At 40.1% G+C, this 21870-nt stretch overlaps 1 protein-coding gene across 3 annotated transcripts in view; it reads right to left on the bottom strand.

The window, feature by feature from the left end:
- agap3 (ArfGAP with GTPase domain, ankyrin repeat and PH domain 3) overlaps nucleotides 1–21870 on the bottom strand; it is a 414103-nt gene that overhangs the window by 34369 nt on the left and 357864 nt on the right. For all 3 annotated transcript variants that reach the window (XM_061920474.1, XM_061920475.1, XM_061920473.1), the window contains exons 14-16: nucleotides 18508–18662; nucleotides 18109–18199; nucleotides 15076–15298 (exon numbers count right to left, since the gene is read on the bottom strand). In XM_061920474.1, the coding sequence (XP_061776458.1) occupies nucleotides 15076–15298; nucleotides 18109–18199; nucleotides 18508–18662 (469 nt within the window). The remainder of the gene's footprint in view (nucleotides 1–15075; nucleotides 15299–18108; nucleotides 18200–18507; nucleotides 18663–21870) is intronic.

Raw genomic sequence — 21870 nt, forward strand, 5'->3', positions numbered from 1 at the left:
TGCGAACTTTATCGTGGATGTTCTCTACTAAATCCTTTTCAGCAAAAATATGGCAATATCGGGAAATGATCAAGTATGACACATAGAATGGACCTGCTATCCCCGTTTAAATAAGAAAATCTCATTTCAGTAGGCCTTTAAAAGAAAGAAAAACGCACGATTGCAGCTATTTCGGATACAACACATCTCAGACGGCAACATAGCAATGTTGAGCGACGGCTTTGGATAAGGCCTGGAAGAACGGCAGCCTGGTGGGATATGTTAGTCACCAGGTGTGTTGTGCCACAGGAACGGCAAGAGAACTTTCGAATGTCCAGGTCAGCTGTGATTCTACTTAGCGAAATACCTCGTCTAGTTGTCGAGGGGGAGACAACGAGAATGCGGGCTCCCGTGGACGAGGGAGTACTTCGGAAAACAGCGAATGCATTTGGACTGGCGAATCAGGCTATCAGTTATTGTCCAAAATGTATGTGGAGCGATTACTCAACGGCTAGTTTGGTACTCCATAACTACTGTGAAGCCATGAAGTGGTTGCGGCCGTCAAGTACCACCACCAATTTCAACCTTCGAGCACAGTGTTCCTGACCAAATATCTCAATCCCTAGATTGATTGTTGTAAAATGTTCTTTATCACATTGTTTACTTTCACACGTCCATTAGAGTTATGATTCATGTATGATGGCTCAGGAGTGATTCACTACAATAGTCTAACAGCTGCTGATGGTGAGGCAAGCAAGGTTTACCGTTAAAAGAAATGCGGCAATGGTCTACATTAAAACACAGGGTATGAATACACTTCCAGGTCAGAGGTAACTATGACGCTCGCATTTTTTTCCACGCATGTGTACTAGGTCGCGCTGCGCCGGCGGAGTGGGGATGTGGATCTTAAACGGTGGCATTGTGTGTGTGTGGACAGGGATAAGGTTAGGTGGCATTCACCCCATATAACTTTAGTGTAGAAGGGGCCTAAATTGAACATCAAAGCTAGATTTTGCCCAACACACTTCCAATACACAATAGGATTCCAAAGGGCACTTGATTTCGCAATGCATTGTGGGAGTTGGGTAGCCATTGTTGCTGGACAAAGTTTTTGTTTACTTGGCGGTACTCAACCAGCAGTATTGTGAGAGAGAACAACAAACTGGATTAAAAATGGATTATACGAGAGAAAAAAAAATTCCAGGGACCGTATCCAAATAAAATGGACCCAGTTCCAAAGGTTTGCCACCTTCGAAATAAGTACAATTGGTGGAAGTGATCCACATGAGATTTGAGCAAGCTGTCGAACATGTCCTGTATCTCGATCGTCAACGGCAGGGGTGTCAAACTCAAATACAGAGTGGGCCAAAATTTCAAACTGAACGGGCCGAGGTTGAACAAATTAATCCTTTAATTGGGACCCAAACATGTTTTGCATTGAATATTGACCAAGAAGGGCTTGTATAACTTTATAGTGACATGCAAAATCGTGTTTTAAATAATAATAATTAAAAAATATCAATGGCATATCAAATAAAATAAACATACAAATTGAATGCCTCTTTTCGGCGGCGGGTTTGAGTTGGGGAAGGGTTTGGTGGTAGCGGGTGGGGTATATTGTAGCGTCCCGGAAGAGTTAGTGATGCAAGGGGTTCTGGGTATTTGTTCGGTTGTGTTTATGTTGCGTTACGGTGCGGATGTTCTCCCGAAATGTGTTTGTCATTCTTGTTTGCTGTGGGTTCACAGTGTGGCGTATATTTGTAACAGTGTTAAAGTTGTTTATACGGCCACCCTCAGTGTGACCTGTATGGCTGTTGACCAAGTATGCCTTACATACACTTGTGTGTGTGTATGAGCCGCATATATTATGCGAGTGGGCCGGCACGCTGTTTGTATGGAGGAAAAGCGGACGTGGCGACATGTAGAGAACGCCAAAGGCAGTGCTTTTACGGCACGCCCCCAATATTATTGTCCGGGTGGAAATCGGGAGAAATTCGGGAGGGGCACTGAACTTCGGGAGTCTCCCTCGGGAAAATCGGGAAGGTTGACGAGTATGAGTATTAGTGGTGAATGCGGTGTTACAGCGGCGGGCCAGCTCTAATGTTAATTTGATATTGCCTCAAGGGCCAAATGAAATTACACGGCGGGCAGAATTTGGCCCGCGGGCCAGAGTTTGACACCCATGGACAACGGAGTCAGTTTTTTTTACAGGCAAAACATTTCAGAGAGTCAATTCAGTAAGGCTGACAGACAAACCAACTTTGGGTGTCAGCAAAACCTTGGAATTTTACATCTGAAAGAGAAGACTCGTCTTTCAGAGGTAAGTCAACAGGACTTGTCACTGTGTGGCGCATTAAACAATAAAAAGAAAAAAAAAGATTCATCATGTTCGCAAGCCTCTGTGTAAGTGCAGCCTGGTTTTAAAGATAATGTACATGTCATTGGACGTCCAGCATATCAAAATGAAACTTATAATAAGAGGTTTTATACACCATAAGTCAGTGTGGCTGCTTTTCCCGGCTTCTGATTGGACCATATGTGTGTTTAGAAACTACATTTGCGTGGATAGAGATCGTTTTAACCTTGGATATGCCTTTTTGAAACTATCCGCATTCCTGTGGTGTCTCCTGGAGAAATGTGTTTCAAACTAAATACATTTCGAGTCTGAAATACCATGTGCATTAATGTGGGACATATTTAAAGTATTTTCAGTTTTTTGATCATGAATATGGGTATTACTTTTTTTCCAAATATTGTACGTTGTTCGTAACTCGCAGCGAGCTTAACTTAGTTTAGCAACTAAGGCTAACATGTTTCTAAATACTACGTGTGCAACATCCATCCATCCATCCATCCATTTTCCACCGCTTATTCCCTTTCGGGGTCACATGGGGTGCTGGAGTCTATCTCAGCTGCAATCGGGCGGAAGGCGGCGTAGATCCTGGACAAGTCGCCACCTCATCACAGGGCCAACACAGATAGACAGACAACATTCACACTCACATTCACACACTAGGGCCAATTTGGTGTTGCCAATCAACCTATCCCCAGGTGCATGTCTTTGGATGTGGGAGGAAGTCGGAGTACCCGGAGGGAACCCACGCATTCATGGAGAGAACATGCAAACTCCACACAGAAAGATCCAGAGCCCGGGATTGAACTCAGGACTGCAGGACCTTCGTATTGTAAGGCACATGCACTAACCCTTATGCCACCATGCTGATTCAAACTTGCCAGTGGGAAAATGCAGTGACCACACCATAACTTACCAAGTGATGGTGTTAAAAGTCATGTTTGATTATCTCACAGCTGCTATCCAGACTATTCATCGTCTCTTTATTAGCTCACTAAAGCAACTTTCTTTCTTGGCTTTGTTTCTGCCCTGGGAATGAGACAAATATCAACCAATCCTTTTCCCCCTGAAGCGTTCATGACCAGAATTGTGGCAGTTAGTGATGTCGCACTTTCGCGCCATGTTTTGAACCTGTTAAAGAAAATGACACAACTTTAGGGTAGAGTCTTGCCTTCAGCAATGAAAATAAGCTGTTCAGAGTCCAGCAAGACCCACAATGCATTGCTTTCCACTTTTGAGCCCTACTGGGGGTATAATATGGGATCTTTTAACAACTGGAATAGATTAAAGCCCTATAACAGTATATCCCCAAAACCAGTGAAGTTGGCACTTTGTGTACATTGTAAATAAAAACAGAATACAATGATTTACAAATCTTTTTCGACGTATATTCAATTGTCTATCTGTGTTGGCCCTGTGATGAGGTGGCGACTTGTCCAGGGTGTACACCGCCTTCCGCCCGATTGTAGCTGAGTTAGGCGCCAGCGCCCCCCGCTACCCCAAAAGGGAATAAGCGGTAGAAAATGGATGGATGGATACACTGCAAAGACAAAATACTTAATGTTCGAACTGGAATACTTTGTTATTTTCAAATATTAGCTCATTTGGAATTTGATGTTTGCAACATGTTTAAAAAAAGCTGGCACAAGTGGAAAAAAAGACTGAGAAAGTTGAGGAATGCTGATCAGACACTTATTTGTAATATCCCACAGGTGAACAGGCTAATTGGGAACAGGCGGGTGCAATGATTGGCTATAAAAGCAGATTCCATTAAATTGTCAGTCATTCACAAACAAGGATGAGGCAAGGGTCACCACTTTGTGAACAAATGCGGTAGCATATTGTGGAAAAGTTTAGGAACAACGTTTCTCAACCAGCTATTGCAAGGAATTTAGGGATTTAATCATCTACGGTCCGTAATATCATCATAAGGGTCAGAGAATCTGGAGAAATCACTGCACGTAAGCCATGATATTACAGGCCTTCAAGCCCTCAGGTGGTACTGCATCAAAAATCCACATCAGTGTGTAAAGGATATCACCACATGGGCTCAAGAAAACTGAGAAAACCACTGTAAGTAACTACAGTTTGTCACTACATCTGTAAGTGCAAGTTAAAACTCTACTATGCAAAGCCAAAGCCATTTATCAACAACACCCAGAAACACTGCTGGCTTTGCTGGGCCCAAGCTCATCTAAGATGGACTGATGCAAAGTGGAAAAGTGTTCTGTGGTCTGACGAGTTCACATTTCAAATTGTTTTTGGAAACTGTGGATGTCGTGTCCTCCGGACCAAAGAGGAAACCATCCGGGCTGTTATAGGCGCAAAGTTGAAAAGCCAGCATCTGTGATGGTATGGGGGTGTATTAGTGCCCAAGACATGGGTAACTTACAACCATTAATGGTGAAAGGTACATACAGATTTTGGAGCAACATATGTTGCCTTCCAAGCAACGTTATCATGGATGCCCCTGCTTATTTCAGCAAGACAATGCCAAGCCACGTGTTACAACAGCGTGGCTTCATAGTAAAAGAGTGCGGGTACTAGACTGGCCTCTATGCCGGTCTCCCATTGAAAATGTGTGGCGCAATATGAAGCCTAAAATACGACAATGGAGACCCCGGACTGTTGAACAACTTAAGCTGTACATCGACCAAGAATGGGAAAAGAATTTCAACTGAAAAGCTACAAAAATTGGTCTCCTCAGTTCTCAAGTGTTAACTGAGTGTTGTTAAAAGGAAAGGCCATGTAACACAGTGGTAAAAATGTCCACGTGCCAACTTTTTTGCAACGTGTTGCTGCCATTAAATTCTAAGTTAATGATTATTTACAAAATAAAATCAAATTTTCTCAGTTCGAACATTGAATAGGTTGTTTTTGCAGTCTATTCAATTGAATATAAGTTGAAATGGATTTGCAAATCATTGTATTCCGTTTTTTTATTTACATTTGACAAAACGTGCCAACTTCATTGGTTTTGGGTTTTGTATATACCGTACTCTAAGGCAGTGGTTGTCAAATGGGGGTACGCGTACCCCTGGGGGTACTTGAACGTATGCCAAGGGGTACGTGAGGTTTTTTTTAAATATTCTAAAAATAGCAACAATTCAAAAATCCTTTATAAATATATTTATTGAATAATACTTCAACAAAATATGAATGTAAGTTCATAAACTGTGAATCAATACAACAATGCAATATCCAGCGTTGACAGCCAGATTCTTTGTGGACATGTTCCATAAATATTGATTTTAATGATTTCTTTTTTTTTTAAGAAATGTTTAGAACAAAGTTGATGAATCCAGATGGATCTCTATTACAATCCCGAGGGCACTTTAAGTTGATGATTACTTTTATGTGTAAAAATCTTTATTTATAATTGAATCACTTGTTTATTTTTCAACAAGTTTTTAGTTATTTTTATATCTTTTTTTCCAAATAGTTCAAGAAAGACCACTGCAAATGAGCAATATTTTGCACTTTAATGCAATTTAATAAATCAGAAACTGATTTTTTGTTATTTTTATATCTTTTTTTCCAAATAGTTCAAGAAAGACCACTGCAAATGAGCAATATTTTGCACTTTAATGCAATTTAATAAATCAGAAACTGATTTTTTGTTATTTTAATATCTTTTTTTCCAAATAGTTCAAGAAAGACCACTGCAAATGAGCAATATTTTGCACTTTTATGCAATTTAATAAATCAGAAACTGATTTTTTGTTATTTTTATATCTTTTTTTCCAAATAGTTCAAGAAAGACCACTGCAAATGAGCAATATTTTGCACTTTAATGCAATTTAATAAATCAGAAACTGATTTTTTGTTATTTTAATATCTTTTTTTCCAAATAGTTCAAGAAAGACCACTGCAAATGAGCAATATTTTGCACTTTTATGCAATTTAATAAATCAGAAACTGATTTTTTGTTATTTTTATATCTTTTTTTCCAAATAGTTCAAGAAAGACCACCGCAAATGAGCAATATTTTGCACTTTAATGCAATTTAATAAATCAGAAACTGATGACATAGTGCTGTATTTTACTTCTTTATCTCTTTTTTTCAACCAAAAATGCTTTGCTCTGATTAGAGGGTACTTGAATTTAAAAAATGTTCACAGGGGGTACATCACTGAAAAAAGGTTGAGAACCACTGCTCTAAGGTATGATAATGGCTGTGAGTCCCAATAGTTTTATCCACAAGTTAAGGCTAATAAATAAACATGTCTGCCATTAGTAACTAGCCTGATGTCCACCAGTAATTCCTGTCTGCCTATGACTGGTGTTCAAGATCATGAGTTAAAGCCATATTGTGCATGAATGCATTCATGTTCAAATCGTCAAAATACAGGGGAAAAAAGGTGGGCGGTGGGTAAAACTATTCTTGCAGGAGACATTCAATGAGACGGCGAGTTGATATTCAAGTAGTTACTGAGTCGTTTAGATGAGGTGTCACTAATGTTTAGCGTGGAGTTGGGAGCCACGTGCGCGGCGGGCCTGGGCGCAATCACAAAGCTGCTGCATGTCACCAGTGGGACACAATTAAAAGTCCTCGCAATGACGCCACGCAGGTGAGGATTTATGGTGTGGAAAAGGGAAAGAATCCCATTAAGTTGCTTATAATTCATCATTCATGATAAAGCAACACAATGCAAGAGTAACGTGGATGCCACCAGTCGACATCAACCCGCTTCTCGCTAACCAGTGGCCACGTGCGACACTTTACAGGCGCTGCTCTTTGTCTGAAGATTACTTATGCCGCAAATGAGATTTATTGTTTGACAGGGAAAAATAATGGAGATGCTGCTCCGGGATAAGATCGTTTTTTCCCCCCCTCTCTTTTTCTTAGTCTTAAAGACAATGAAGGAGCTTCCTTCCCGAGGCGACACGAGGAGGACTGACAGTGGTAGCGGCAGGAATCAACATCAATAATCTTTCATGGAGCACTTTGGAGCAGAAAGCGTTCAATATATAACTGTAGGCCATCATTCAGTGCAGAAGTGACTGCAGAAGGAACTCCAGAAAGTGTTGGGTTTGCATTCAGGCAATCTTTTACCGCAAAATACACAAAGTTATGCGGAAGGATAATATGAATACATAGGGAAGATGTATCTCAAACTAACATACTTTCATCTCATTAGTTCATTAATAATTGACATCATTGAACAGGATTTCTAGTAATAAATATAAGTCTGTAAAAGTTACAAATGGATTACTCAACAAAAGAGGAGAAATATCATCCTACAGAAAAATGTAATTTAAAACATTTGTACGCACGTACAACACTTAAAACCTTCAGTATATAAGTATGTGGAAGTAAATTATGGAATGGATTCAGCAAAGAAATCAAACAATGTACTAATATGATCCACTTCAAGATACTCTTCAAACTTAAAGTGTTTACAAAGTACAAAGAAAATAACCTTGAGACACTTTCTGAATTTATTTCATCCATCCATTCATTTTCTAGCTAATCCTATTCATCTCACTTACTTTACTAATTATTATTTATTTATTTCTAATGTTATTACTTATGGAGTATATTGTGACTAAACTGAGAACAGGAAGAGAACAAAACTTTGAGCAGCTAATCTGTAAAGGAAAAGGGGTAGGATTAATTAAACTCTGCTTCTTCCTACTCCTTTGTGAACATGTTGAATAGAGAAACTGGACATTGTGATGTATCACGTTGTATGCATGCATGTTCCAAATTAACTCAAACTCAACTCATGTTTTAAATTAATTTTAAGATTTTTTTTGTCTTTTGTGATGGACAAAAAAACCTCTTCAGCTTAGTTTAAATTCAGAAAATATAATCCAATTTGTAACCCGGGTCTACAAACCAATACGGTCAATGTATACATTGCACCCAATGATCTATTGTTAGCGACTATCCACACTAATATTTCAAGTTTGTGCAGCCACCATTTTTGTTGTTTATGATCGAGTAAAATTTACTATTTCCAATGAGGATAGCAGAAAAGAAAAATCTAAAATAAATTATGATATACAAAACAATTATTACCTTGAAAGCCAACAATTTTTTGTGGATTTATAATAAAATCTGAAAAATGAAGACTGAGTTACAAAATAAAATATTTCTTTTTTCAGCAAACAATTATTTGGGGGAATTTTCGTTATTTATAATACATACCATACCAAACAAAATATTGCTTTTCTTTGCATGACCAGGTCGTGGCTTGCACATTTTTTTATTCTTTTTTTTCCCACATATTTACACTTATATATTTCGGTACTTTTCTAAATAAAAGGGACCACAAAAATGTCTATATTGGCTTTATTATAACAAAAAATCTTACGGTACATTAAACATTATTTTTTTTTAATGCAAGTTTGTCCTTAAATAAAATAGTGACCATACAAAACAAAGAAAAAGACTATGCAGTAAAATATTGTGTCATTCTCCATTCAATTATTTTGTCAACATTTTTAAGGAAAAGTGGTAGAAAATGAATTATTAATCTATTTGTTGCTAATATCAGTTTACTTTCTCTTTTAACATGTTCTATCTACACTTCTGTTTAAATGTAATATTCACTTATTCTTTTGTTTGAATTAGTTTTGGATGATATCACAAATTTGTGTATCAATCCGATAACAAGTCGTTACAGGATCATACATTGGTCATATTCAAAGTCCTCATGTGTCCAGGGACGTATTTCCTGAGTTTATAAACATGATATACATTTTTAAAAAATCGAAAGAAGATGTGATACCACAATATATCGACGTACTACTATCTAGTTGATACTACTGTAATAGTAGTATCAACTAGATACGCTCCAGTACTTTGGTATCATTGGACCGGTCCTTTTCAGAGGCGGTATAGTACAGAATATGATTCATTGGTATCGTGGTACTATACTAGTACTGATATACCGTACAACCCTAGTTACAATATTTTAATTAATGCAGTAATGCAGGATTTATTATTTATCATATAAGGGTTTAAACAAACGTAACATTTTTTGGATACACAGCATTGTTGTTCTCTAAATATATTTCTTAAAATAATAAAACTGAACTAAACTTTTACTTTTTCTTCACTTCCAAATGCCAGCAGGGGAGAAGCCGCAGACAGTCCCGACTGTGACAAACTGAGCGATGACCCGGGCCCCGGTGATGGATATGTGACAGGGCCGGCGAGGGCCCCCAGGGCCCAGCTCGTGGGGTTAGAGTTTAACCTTAATGGTGTGCTTAATTACCTGCACAGCCACACAAGCAGGCCATTTGTCAGCCTGCAACGCCAGTCTCACTTGACACCGCGAGACAAACAATCCTGCTCGCGGATCTCCTCAGCAGGAGGAGAGGAACGAGGGCTTACTTTGTTGAGGGTTTGGCGGAGGAGGTTTACGTCACCAGATCTCTTCCTGATTAACGCTTAAATGTGAAGAGGGGAACTTAATGGTTTTGGAGCTGGTCAACACATTTAGCAAGGAGGCGCTAAATGATGTCACACTGGGGATTAGCATGATTTATAGTCGGCTGGTAAATGAGGAAAAAAATAATAATACGATGAGATAATAGGTGCCTAACATGCTGACACTTATAGAAGTTGGGTGCAAAGAATAATAAATTATTTTAGATATATTTCACCAGTGCCATTTATATCCTCAGGAAAAAGTGGGCACGCTATAATTACCTGTGAAAGAAATTGTTTTATTAAGCAAAGTGTCCTGGACTTGCTTCCTAAAACCAAACTTAAATTTAAGTACCTTAGAAATGTTTTATATATATGTATATATATATATATATATATATATATATATATATATGTATATATATATATATATATGTATTAAAATATAAATAATAATAAAAATAAACAAAAACAAAAAAATTATACATATATTTAAGTACCTTAGAAATGTTATATATATATATATCAATCAATGTTTATTCTTTATGTGGGTTCTTCCGAGGATGTCGTGGTGGGACACTTGTGATTTAGGGCAGTGGTCCCCAACCACCGGGCCGCAGAAGATTTTTTATTAAAAAAAAAATTTTAAAAAATAAATAACTTTTTTTTTTTTTACTAAATCAACATAAAAAACACAATATACACTTACAAATAGTGCACCAACCACAAAAAACCTCCCTCTTTCCATGACAAAGACATCCCTTTTTCATGACAAAGAAGAAAAAAGAAGAAAAAGAAAAAAAAAGGACACCCCCCGGGCCGCGGGACAAATTATTAAGCGTTGACCGGTCCGCGGATACAAAAAGGTTGGGGACCACTGATTTAGGGCTATATAAATAAACATTGATATATATATATAAATAAACATTGATATATATATATAAGGGAATAAGCGGTAGAAAATGGATGGATGATATATATATATATATATATATATATATATATATATATATATATATATACATATATATATATATATATTATTATTATTATTTTTAAAATGTTTGTGTTACTCCTTAACCCAGGGGTCGACAACCCAAAACGAGATGTTAAAGGAGCCATATTAAAATAATTAAAAGCCTTATATAAGTGTTACAATGAAGGCAACACATGATGTGTCTATATTAGCTATATAAGCCTAGTATCAAAATGGCTTTAAAAGTCTTATATGTGTTAAAATGAAGGCAACACACGAGGTAAGTGTCTATATTAGCTACAGTATAAAAGCCTAATATCAAAATTGATTTAAATGTCTTATATAAGTGTATATATAACGCCCCCCGCGACCCCAAAAGGGAATAAGCGGTAGAAAATGGATGGATGGATAAGACAACACATGATGTGTCTATATTAGCTACAATAGCCTACTATCAAAATGACTTTAAAATTCTTATATAAGTGTTATAATGAAGGCAACACATGATGTAAGTGTCTATATTAGCTGTAATAGCCTACTATCAAAATGACTTTACAAGTCTTACATAAGTGTTATAATGAAGGCAACACATAATGTAAGTGTCTATATTAACCTACTATCGAAATGACTATGTGTCGCAGGCTGATGCAAATCTTCATTGACAGAAATGTTGAAATGTAATATTTATTCTACACATTTGAGGGTCTGCTGGGAACGTCTGTCAAAGTCTCCTGTCAGAGAAAGTTTAAATTCCCACCTCCGGAAGAACGTCGAACATGTCACGAGGGAGGTGCTGGACATTGAGTCTGAGTGGACCATGTTCCGCACCTCTATTGTCGAGGCGGCTGATTGGAACTGTGGCCGCAAGGTAGTTGGTGCCTGTCGGGGCGGCAATCCTAAAACCCATTGGTGGACACCAGCGGTGAGGGATGCCGTCAAGCTGAAGAAGGAGTCCTATCGGGTCCTTTTGGCTCATTGGACTCCGGAGGCAGTGGACAGGTACCGACAGGCCAAGCGGTGTGCGGCTTCAGCGGTCGCGGAGGCAAAAACTCGGACATGGGAGGAGTTCGGGGAAGCCGTGGAAAACGACTTCCGGACGGCTTCGAAGCGATTCAGGACCACCGTCCGCCGCCTCAGGAAGGGGAAGCAGTGCACTATCAACAACGTGTATGGTGCAGATGGTGCTCTGCTGACCTCAACTGCGGATGTTGTGGATAGGTGGAAGGAATACTTCGAAGACCTCCTCAATCCCACCAACACGTCTTCCTATCAGGAAGCAGTGCCTGGAGAATCTGTGGTAGACTCTCCTATTTCTGGGGCTGAGGTCGCTGAGGTAGTTTAAAAGCTCCTCAGTGGCAAGGCCCCGGGGGCTGATGAGATCCGCCCGGAGTTCTTTAAGGCTCTGGATGCTGTGGGGCTGTCTTGGTTGACAAGACTCTGCAGCATCGTGTGGACATCGGGGGCGGTACCTCTGGATTGGCAGACCGGGGTGGTGGTTCCTCTCTTTAAGAAGGGGGACCGGAGGGTGTGTTCCAACTATCGTGGGATCACACTCCTCAGCCTTCCCGGTAAGGTTTATTCAGGTGTACTGGAAAGGAGGCTACGCCGGATAGTCGAACCTCGGATTCAGGAGGAACAGTGTGGTTTTCGTCCTGGTCGTGGAACTGTGGACCAGCTCTATACTCTCGGCAGGGTTCTTGAGGGTGCATGGGAGTTTGCCCAACCAGTCTACATGTGCTTTGTGGACTTGGAGAAGGCATTCGACCGTGTCCCTCGGGAAGTCTTGTGGGGAGTGCTCAGAGAGTATGGGGTACCGGACTGTCTTATTGTGGCCGTCCGCTCCCTGTACGATCAGTGCCAGAGCTTGGTCGGCATTGCTGGCAGTAAGTCGAACACATTTCTAGTGAGGGTTGGACTCCGCCAAGGCTGTCCTTTGTCACCGATTCTGTTCATAACTCTTATGGACAGAATTTCTAGGCGCAGTCAATGCGTTGAGGGGTTCCGGTTTGGTGACTGCAGGATTAGGTCTCCGCTTTTTGCAGATGATGTGGTCCTGATGGCTTCATCTGACCGGGATCTTCAGCTCTCACTGGATTGGTTTGCAGCCGAGTGTGAAGCGACCGGAATGAGAATCAGCACCTCCAAGTCCAAGTCCATGGTTCTCGCCCGGAAAAGGGTGGAGTGCCATCTCCGGGTTGGGTAGGAGACCCTGCCCCAAGTGGAGGAGTTCAAATACCTAGGAGTCTTGTTCACGAGTGAGGGAAGAGTGGATTGTGAGATCGACAGGCGGATCGTGCGGTGTCTTCAGTAATGCGGACATTGTACCGATCCGTTGTGGTGAAGAAGGAGCTGAGCCGGTAGGCAAAGCTCTCAATTTACCGGTCGATCTACGTTCCCATCCTCACCTATGGTCATGAGCTTTGGGTCATGACCGAAAGGATAAGATCACTGGTACAAGCGGCCGAAATGAGTTTCCTCAGCCGTGTGGCGGGGCTCTCCCTTAGAGATAGGGTGAGAAGCTCTGCCATCCGGGAGGAGCTCAAAGTAAAGCCGCTGGTCCTCCACATTGAGAGGAGCCAGATGTGCTGGTTCGGGCATCTGGTCAGGATGCCACCCGAACGCCTCCCTAGGGAGGTGTTTAGGGCACGTCGAACCGGTAGGAGGCCACGGGGAAGACCCAGGACACGTTGGGAAGACTATGTCTTCCGGCTGGCCTGGGAACGCCTCGGGATCCCCCGGGAAGAGCTAGACGAAGTGGCTGGGGAGAGGGAAGTCTGGGCTTCCCTGCTTAGGCTGTTGCCCCCGCAACCCGACCTCGGATAAGCGGAAGAAGATGGATGGATGGAAAACCTTAGTAAAACGGAGGCTTCTCAGGGGGTGAGGTAACTCCTGGAAATTACTTTCTTCTAATGGCCAAAGGTATAGATGTGTGTGTCCAAGTTAAAGGAAAAGACAGGCTGTCTTCTTCTATTCACTAGAATCTAATGGGTTAATCACAATATTTGCAAGCTGGCTAACGTTTGCGGTGGTCAATACTGGCACACAAACTGTCAGAAATGCAGGCAATATTACATACAGATAATGTGTAATGAGACATGCAGATATAAATTAAATACACAAAGGACATAAGTAAAGGAAATTAAATGAGCTCAAATATACCTAAAGACGAGGCATAATGTACATAGAGCTAGCCTAAATAGCATGCTAGCATCGAATAGCTTGCAGTCTTGCACTGACCAAATATGCCTGATTAGATCTTCAACAAGTCAATAACATCAACAAGTTTGGTGGACAAAATGAGAGAAACAAGTTATGGCATAAAACATGTCTTTCTCTGGCAGCGTCGGAGAAAGTTGTACATATAAAAAAAACTACGGTGAGTTAAAGGACCGCCAAAATTTGACGGACAAAAACGGCACTCACCAATTACTCTCATCAGTGAAGCATGTGTGATGTAAACAGTGGGATTTCTAACAATTAGGAGGGTTTGTGTCATGTTTGTCCTCCTACACAAACCATATTTAAACAAAACATATATTTTTTTGCATCTCCATGGAGCCACTAAAGAGCAACGTGCGGCCCTAGAGCCACGGGTTGCTGACCAATTTTAAAAAAAAATGTTGTAGTTGAAAACTCAGTCCTGTTACCTTAACACATGAACCTCTCTAATTTTCAAGATAATTAGCGCATACTTAGTATAACCGCCTGGTCAAAATGGAGGAGGCGGATTTCAATACCGGTAATTTGAAATTGCATAAAGGGAAGAAGATTAAGAGCTATTCAGTAGGATTTAAGGTCAAAGCTTACATCACACTCAAATTTTTACAGCATACCTTTGGTAAGTGCCGGAGTGAGAAGAGGTTTTAAAATAATTAGCGCATGCTTACTTTTACCGCATGCTTTTGGTAAGCGCAGGAGTGAGAAGACGTTTTAAATTAATTAGAGCCCCAGCGGCAATTCAAGGAAATACGGTATGTGGAATATTTTACAAGTCACATAATAGAAAGGAAGTTGTATCATTCAGATCCTTTCCAGGCCATAAGAAGGCCCCAAGTAAGTTCACTCCTTTATTTTCTGTATATTTGATGATATTTTAACTCTGACTAAAATGCTAAATTACCCAATTTTTTATTTATTTTTTAATATGGAACTACTGTAATGTGAATAGTGTCAACATGCTTTTAGATTAATTGACTACATGTACAGTATTTTCTAATTCCATGTTAAAGACTCACTCCTGTTTCTTACGACTAAGTTGGTTGACATGGGCCAAAACACATTTGGAGTAGTTCACGTATTATCTGAACTATAGTTGGAAAAAAAAGTTGAGTTTCAGTTTATGTCGAGAGTTACAAGGAGCAAATGGCCTAAAAACAATAATCCCACCTGGTGCTGTCGCTTCCAGGCCTGCTGTAGCCCTCCAGGGCCCCCTCCCAAATACTGTTGGCCATAGCGTTCCCGATGGCCGTCATCACCATGCTGAGCTCCACAGGCCAGTCGTCCAGGTCCAGCGAGCGCACGCGAGACAGATGAGTGCCCAGGTTCCTGTGGATGCCTGAACACTCGATGCACATCAGGGCGCCCAGGTTCAGACTGGCCCAGTCTGGATCTGTGCAATGGAGGAAAAAAAAAAAAAAGACCAGGACCATTTCAATTCTTGAAAATCCGATAATACACTGTTGACCCAGTAAGGCATCAATACAACTGTTGGGCCTCCAAAGTGCTGAAAAAAATGTGCCTATAAAGTCACATTAAACTTCAAAACGTGATTTGACCGCAGTTGAGAAGTCCTTGTAACACACTGGAGCTTTAGCTTTTTCTTTGGCTTTTTAGTTACCCTCTTTTCCAAAAAAGGAGCAGCCACCAAACAAAGTCTTCGAGAAAACTATCGTAAGCACATGTGTTGATAAGATTAACGTCCAGTATGTTTCACGATTGACTTCTTTTTACACTTACATAACAGTTATAACTGAAGTGCGTTGGTCACCTAAAGCGCAATGTCATGGAAATCCAAGACTAAAAATTATTTTAAAGGGGAACATTATCACAATTTCAGAAGGGTTAAAACCAATAAATATCAGTTCCCAGTGGCATATTTTATATTTCAAAGTTTTTTTCAAAATTTTACCCATCATGGAATATCCCAAAAAAAGGCTTTAAAGTGCCTGATTTTTGCTATCTGTAAATCCACCCGTCCATTTTCCTGTGACGTCACATAGTGATGCCAATACAAACAAACATGGCGGATAGAACAGCAAGATATAGCGACATTAGCTCGGATTCAGGCTCGGATTTCAGCGGCTTAAGCGATTCAACAGATTACGCATGTATTGAAACGGATGGTTGGAGTGTGGCGGGAGATAGCGAAAACGAAATTGAAGAAGAACTTGAAGCTATTGAGCGAATAGCTATTGAAGCTATTCGGCGATCGCCTTCTAAACAACGATTGCATCTTTTGACCACTGGAGCAACTTAAATCCGTCGATTGGTAAGTGTTTGTTGGGCATTAAATGTGGGTGGAGGGAAAGGCTGGATGCAAATATAGCTACAAATGTACATACAGCTAGCCTAAATAGCATGTTAGCATCGATTAGCTGGCAGTCACGCCGTGACCAAATATGTCAGATTAGCACATAAGTCAATAACATCAACAAAACTCCCCTTTGTGATTTTGTTGACTTTATCGTTGAAAATGCATCTGCTTTGATTGTCGCAGGATATCCACACATCTCTGTTGTAGCATCGCTATCGTCGGTAAAATGTGCAGAACAAACAAGGGACTTTCGCATCTTTTTACACTAGTGCAACTTGCATCCGTCGATTGGTATGTTTGTTTGGCATTAAATGTGGGTGGAGGGAAAGGCTGGAAGCAAATATAGCTACAAATTAGGCATAACGATGCAATATGTACATACAGCTAGCCTAAATAGCATGTTAAGATCAATTAGCATGCCGTGCAAATCGATGCACACTCCACGTAAGTCAACTTGAATCCGTCCCTGGTCGTGTTGTTACACCCTCCGACAACACACCGACGAGGCATGTCTCCAAGGTATGGAAAACAGTCGAAAAAACTGAAAATAACAGAGCTGATTTGACGCGTGTGTGTAATGTGTTTGAGAAAATGGCGGATTGCTTCCCATTGTAACGTCACGAGTGAAAGGTCATCGCTCCAACAGCGAACAATTGAAAGGCGTTTAAATTGCCAAATTCACCCTTTTAGAGTTCGGAAATCGGTTAAAAAAACAAATGGTCTTTTTTTTTGCAACATCAAGGTATATATTGATGCTTACATAGGTCTGGTGATAATGTTCCCCTTTAACATTCCATCCTCATTATCAATCAATCAATCAATCAATCAATCAGTGTCTGAAAGGGCTGCTCAAGCCACAACAACATCCGCGGTACAGAGCCCAAATAAGGGCAAGGAAAAACTCACCCAAATGGGACGTCTGTGACAATGACTATGAGAAACCTTGGAGAGACCGCGTGTGTGGGCATAGCAACGGTAAAGTTTATATCCATGAAGGAAAGAAGAAAGTGAATGAACGTTTATAACTGAATACATTTACATATGCATAAAAACATGTTTTCTTTTGTATTATTTTTTTTTCATGAATTAAGTAACGCTTGTGACAACCTTTTTCCAAAACACAGTATAAAATGTGAGATGTAACAGGATATTGCATACTTTTATCATTTGTTTTCAAAACGAATACAAAAAAGTGAGACCCCAAAAATGTACTGTGGGACCCCATTTTTATGACTTGATGGGGTCCCCGGGAGCAAAGGGTGGCTATTTTGAAAAAACTAGAACATAAAACATGTTTTCAGCTATTTCACCCTTTTTTGTTAAGGGTTAACATTTGTTCATTCATAGTTTTGATGCCTTTGGTGACAATCTACATTGTAAATAGTCATGAAAATAAAGAAAACTATTGAATGAAACGGATTGTCCAAACTTTTGGCCTGTACTGTATTACATTTTGCATGTATGGTTTGTGGGTTTAAAAAACAACAAAAAACTGGTTAAAATATTTTAGTATAAGTGTTTTTTAAAAATGTTCAGCACATTTAAATATACAGCGATAATAATGATAACCGTGATCATTTTGTTTTTTTTGATTGATTGATTGATACTTTTATTAGTAGATTGCACAGTACAGTACATATTCCGTACAATTGACCACTAAATGGTAACACCCGAATACGTTTTTCAACTTGTTTAAGTCGGGGTCCACGTTAATCAATTCATGGTAACAATAACATGGTCACAATAACAGTGATAGGAATCACATCATTAACTACAACATATTGTTAAATTAATATTTATCTGATAGTGCCAATCAAAATGGGAGCGTTATTGATTTCTTCGTGTGTCGAGTGAGACTAATATGTAACTTGAGGACGTGTACTCACTTGGTGCATCGCAGTCCACACAGAAACTGTTTCCCCTCACGTTCCGTATGGATTGAATGGCCATGGCATCGCTTTGGCTGCCTAATCGAGACTGCGGTGAAATGAGGGAGAGAATAAGTCGCAGCGAACTAATCAGTGAGAAGAGAAGGAAAACACTTTTAAATGGATCCCAATCACAGACAGAGAGGGGGCAGGGGGAGGAGACCGTGTATGAAAATGAGGCGGAGAACATTCAGCAGGCTGACACAAGCCGGGTTCTATCTGTGGTGCCTGTCACTTCTAATAAGACATCCCCCTTCCACACTACACTGCAGTGCACCTGTCTGACAGCCTCCCGGGTGTGACAGCGTGTAAGGGGCTGGGGGTTTTGAAAGACAGTGCACATTTTTTTTTTTTTACCTTGTTCTTGATGCTCTCACAAGACTGCAGACTAGCAAAGATTTGACTCTCGATGGCCTGCACCCAAAGCTCACGCTCCTCGTACGTTGACGCTTCAAAGTTCCACGTCTGTCCGGTCAACGAGACGATGATGAACTCGAAGGAATCGTCTTGCTCTGAAAAATACAAAACGACAAAATATGTGTATTTACACAGCTATAAGGTTTCATTCACAGTACAGTTTTGCCATCTTTTCTGGAGCTTCAGCTCACCCCAGATATTGTTTATCCCTTCACTGAGATCGTAAAAATGATAACTTATCTTAGAGGTTTTTTTTTTCTCAAGCTGCTTGCACCTATTTGAAGTCTTCTGGCGCCTTACTTTTTAAATATTTTTTTAAAACTAGCAAACAACAAAAAAAAACCCCACAACTGGTACATCGTAAATTGTGTAAATCGTAAATAAAAACAGAATACAATGATTTGCAAATCCCTTTCAACCTATATTCAATTGTATAGATGGCAAAGACAAGACACTTAATGTTGAACTGGAAACCTTTGTTATTTTTTGCAAATATTAGCTCATTTGGAATTTGATGCCTGCAACATGTTTCCAAAAAGCTAGCAGGAGTGGCAAAAAGACTGAGAAAGTTGAGGAATGCTCATCAAACACTTATTTGGAACATCCCACAAGTGAACAGGCCAATTGGGAAAAGGTGGGTGCCATGATTGGGTATAAAAGCAGCTTCCATGAAATGCTCAGTCATTCACAAACGAGGATGGGGCAAGGGTCAACGCTTTGTGAATAAATGTGTGAACAAATTGTCCAACAGTTTAAGAACGACATTTCTCAACCGGCTATTGAAAGGAATTTAGGGATTTCACCATCTACGGTCTGTAATATCATCAACAGGTTCAGAGAATCTGGTGAAATCACTGCACGTAACCAATGATATTACAGACCTTCGATCCCTCAGGCATTAAAAAGCGACATCATTGTGTAAAGGATATCACCACATGGGCGCAGGAACACTTCAGAAAACACAGTCTGTAACTACAGTTGGTCGGTACATCAGTAAGTGCAAGTTAAAACTTTATTATGCGAAGCTAAAGCCTTTTATCAACAACACCCAGAAACGCCGCTGGCTTTGCTGGGCCCGAGTTCATCTAAGATTGACTGATTCAAAGTAGAAAAGTGTTCTGTGGTGTGACGAGTCCACATTTCAAATTGTTTTTGGAAACTGTGGACGTCGTGTCCTCCGGAACAAAGAGGAAAAGAACCATCTGGATTGTTAATAGTCGCAAAGTTCAAAAGCCAGCATCAGTCATCGTATGGGGGTGTATTAGTGCCCAAGGCATGGGTAACTTACACATCTGTGCAGGCACCATTAATGCTGAAAGGTATATACAGGTTTTGGAGTAACATACCGTATGTTGCCATCCAAGCAACGTTTTCATGGACGCACGCCCCTGCTTATTTCAGCAAGACAAATAAGTACTCTGTGATTGTGTGTTGCTGAACATGCTTCTCTGCTCGTAAAACCAACAATGTTTTGACCAAAAAAAAAAAGGGGGGGTGGGGTACTTTTTAGAGGCGGTATAGTACCAAAAATTATTCATTAGTATCGCGGTACTTTAATAATATCGGTATACTGTACAACCCTACTACCAAAACATAAAAACATAAAACAAGTTTAATGATTATTTCAATAACAAAATGTTTTTCCATCTACAAACAAACAAAAAGAAAGTGTCTGTCTGCAGAGCTTTTTTTAGTACATTTTATATTAGAGGACTGGAATCTTTACACACACACAAACAAAAATCTGCTTAAACATATTTCAATATACAAATGCCTTATCTGATTAAATTAGTGGGTGTGTTGATTCTCCTAGTCGGGACCAACACAGTCACATAGATGTTTTGTGAGTGCCTGCAAGTCCGCATTCAGGGCTGTTCCTTTTAAATGTTGTGTTTCAACATCTGTGCTCGTGTTAGACATATTTCTGTACTTTGTTCTTTTGGGTTGCACTTCCAACTGTGTAAGAAGAAGGAGGCACAACGCGATTGATCATTAATTACGTTGTGACAAGACTGACTTTCGCAACGGTGAAACGAGATGTTCGCAAACAACACCGCCCCCAAACATTTTGACAAAAAACACACGCCAACTCACACACATTCATAGACACACGCAGGACCTACTCAGTGGCCTAGTGGTTAGAGCAGTGGTTTTTAACCTGGGTTCGACCGAACCCCTAGTCTCCCTCAGGGGTTCGGCACAGGTCAAAACAAACCCAACTCATCGTCTTAATAAAAACTTCTCCCTATCGGTGTATTACGGATACGGCAACAGCAGAAGTCACACTGATTTGCAGGTGTGCAATTTGTTGTGAGTTTATGCAGTCCAGTGTGAGTTTAGTGTCTGTTTCGTTCTTTGAACAAGATGATGTTTTTGCACGGTTCATTTTGTGACCAGTAAAAAAACATGGTAACACTTTAGTATGGGGGACATATTCACCATTAATTAGTTGCTTATTAACATACAATTTAGTAACATATTGGCTCTTAACTAGTCATTTTTAAGTACTTATTAATGCCTTATTCGGCATGGCCTCATTATAACCCTAACCCTAACCCTAACCAAATAACTCCAAATTAAGTCTTTGTTACTTACAATATGTTCTCCATACTAAAGTGCTCCCAAAACACATAATTTTCTCTTGAATTTGAAAAAAAAAAAACATTTTATTTTTCCACTAAGAAGGGTCCGGTGAATGTGCATATGAAACTAACGGGGTTCGGTACCTCTAACAAGGTTAAGAATCACTGGGTTAGAGTGTCCGCCCTGAGATCGGTAGGTTGTGAGTTCAAACCCCGGCCGAGTCATACCAAAGACTATAGAAATGGGACCCATTACCTTCCTGCTTGGCACTAAGCATCAAGGTTTGGACTTGGGGGTTAAATCACCATAAATTATTCCCGGGCACGGCCACCGCTGCTGCTCACTGCTCCCCTCACCTCCCAGGGGTTGGAACAAGGGGATGGGTCAAATGCAGAGGACAAATTTCACCACACCCAGTGTGTCTGACAATCATTGGTGTTTTAACTTTCACAACAGTCAATAAAAGTGGATTGACCCGTGCAAGATTATCGCGAGCATCGTTACTTCCTTACTGTTTACTTCTTCAATCACTTCTAACAGACATTTTTGCCATGTTTGATCAAGGAAATATGCTAACAGCTGATCACCCTGATCAAACTCAAATGAATTGCCATCAACAACAGAGAGGGAAAACGATATATTTAAAACATATTCCTGTATTTCGTATAATATTTAAACAACACATTCAGAACATTCGTTCTCAGGACTTGACTGTGCACC

This window comes from Nerophis ophidion, linkage group LG14 (assembly GCF_033978795.1).
Source record: "Nerophis ophidion isolate RoL-2023_Sa linkage group LG14, RoL_Noph_v1.0, whole genome shotgun sequence".
NCBI lineage: Eukaryota > Metazoa > Chordata > Actinopteri > Syngnathiformes > Syngnathidae > Nerophis > Nerophis ophidion.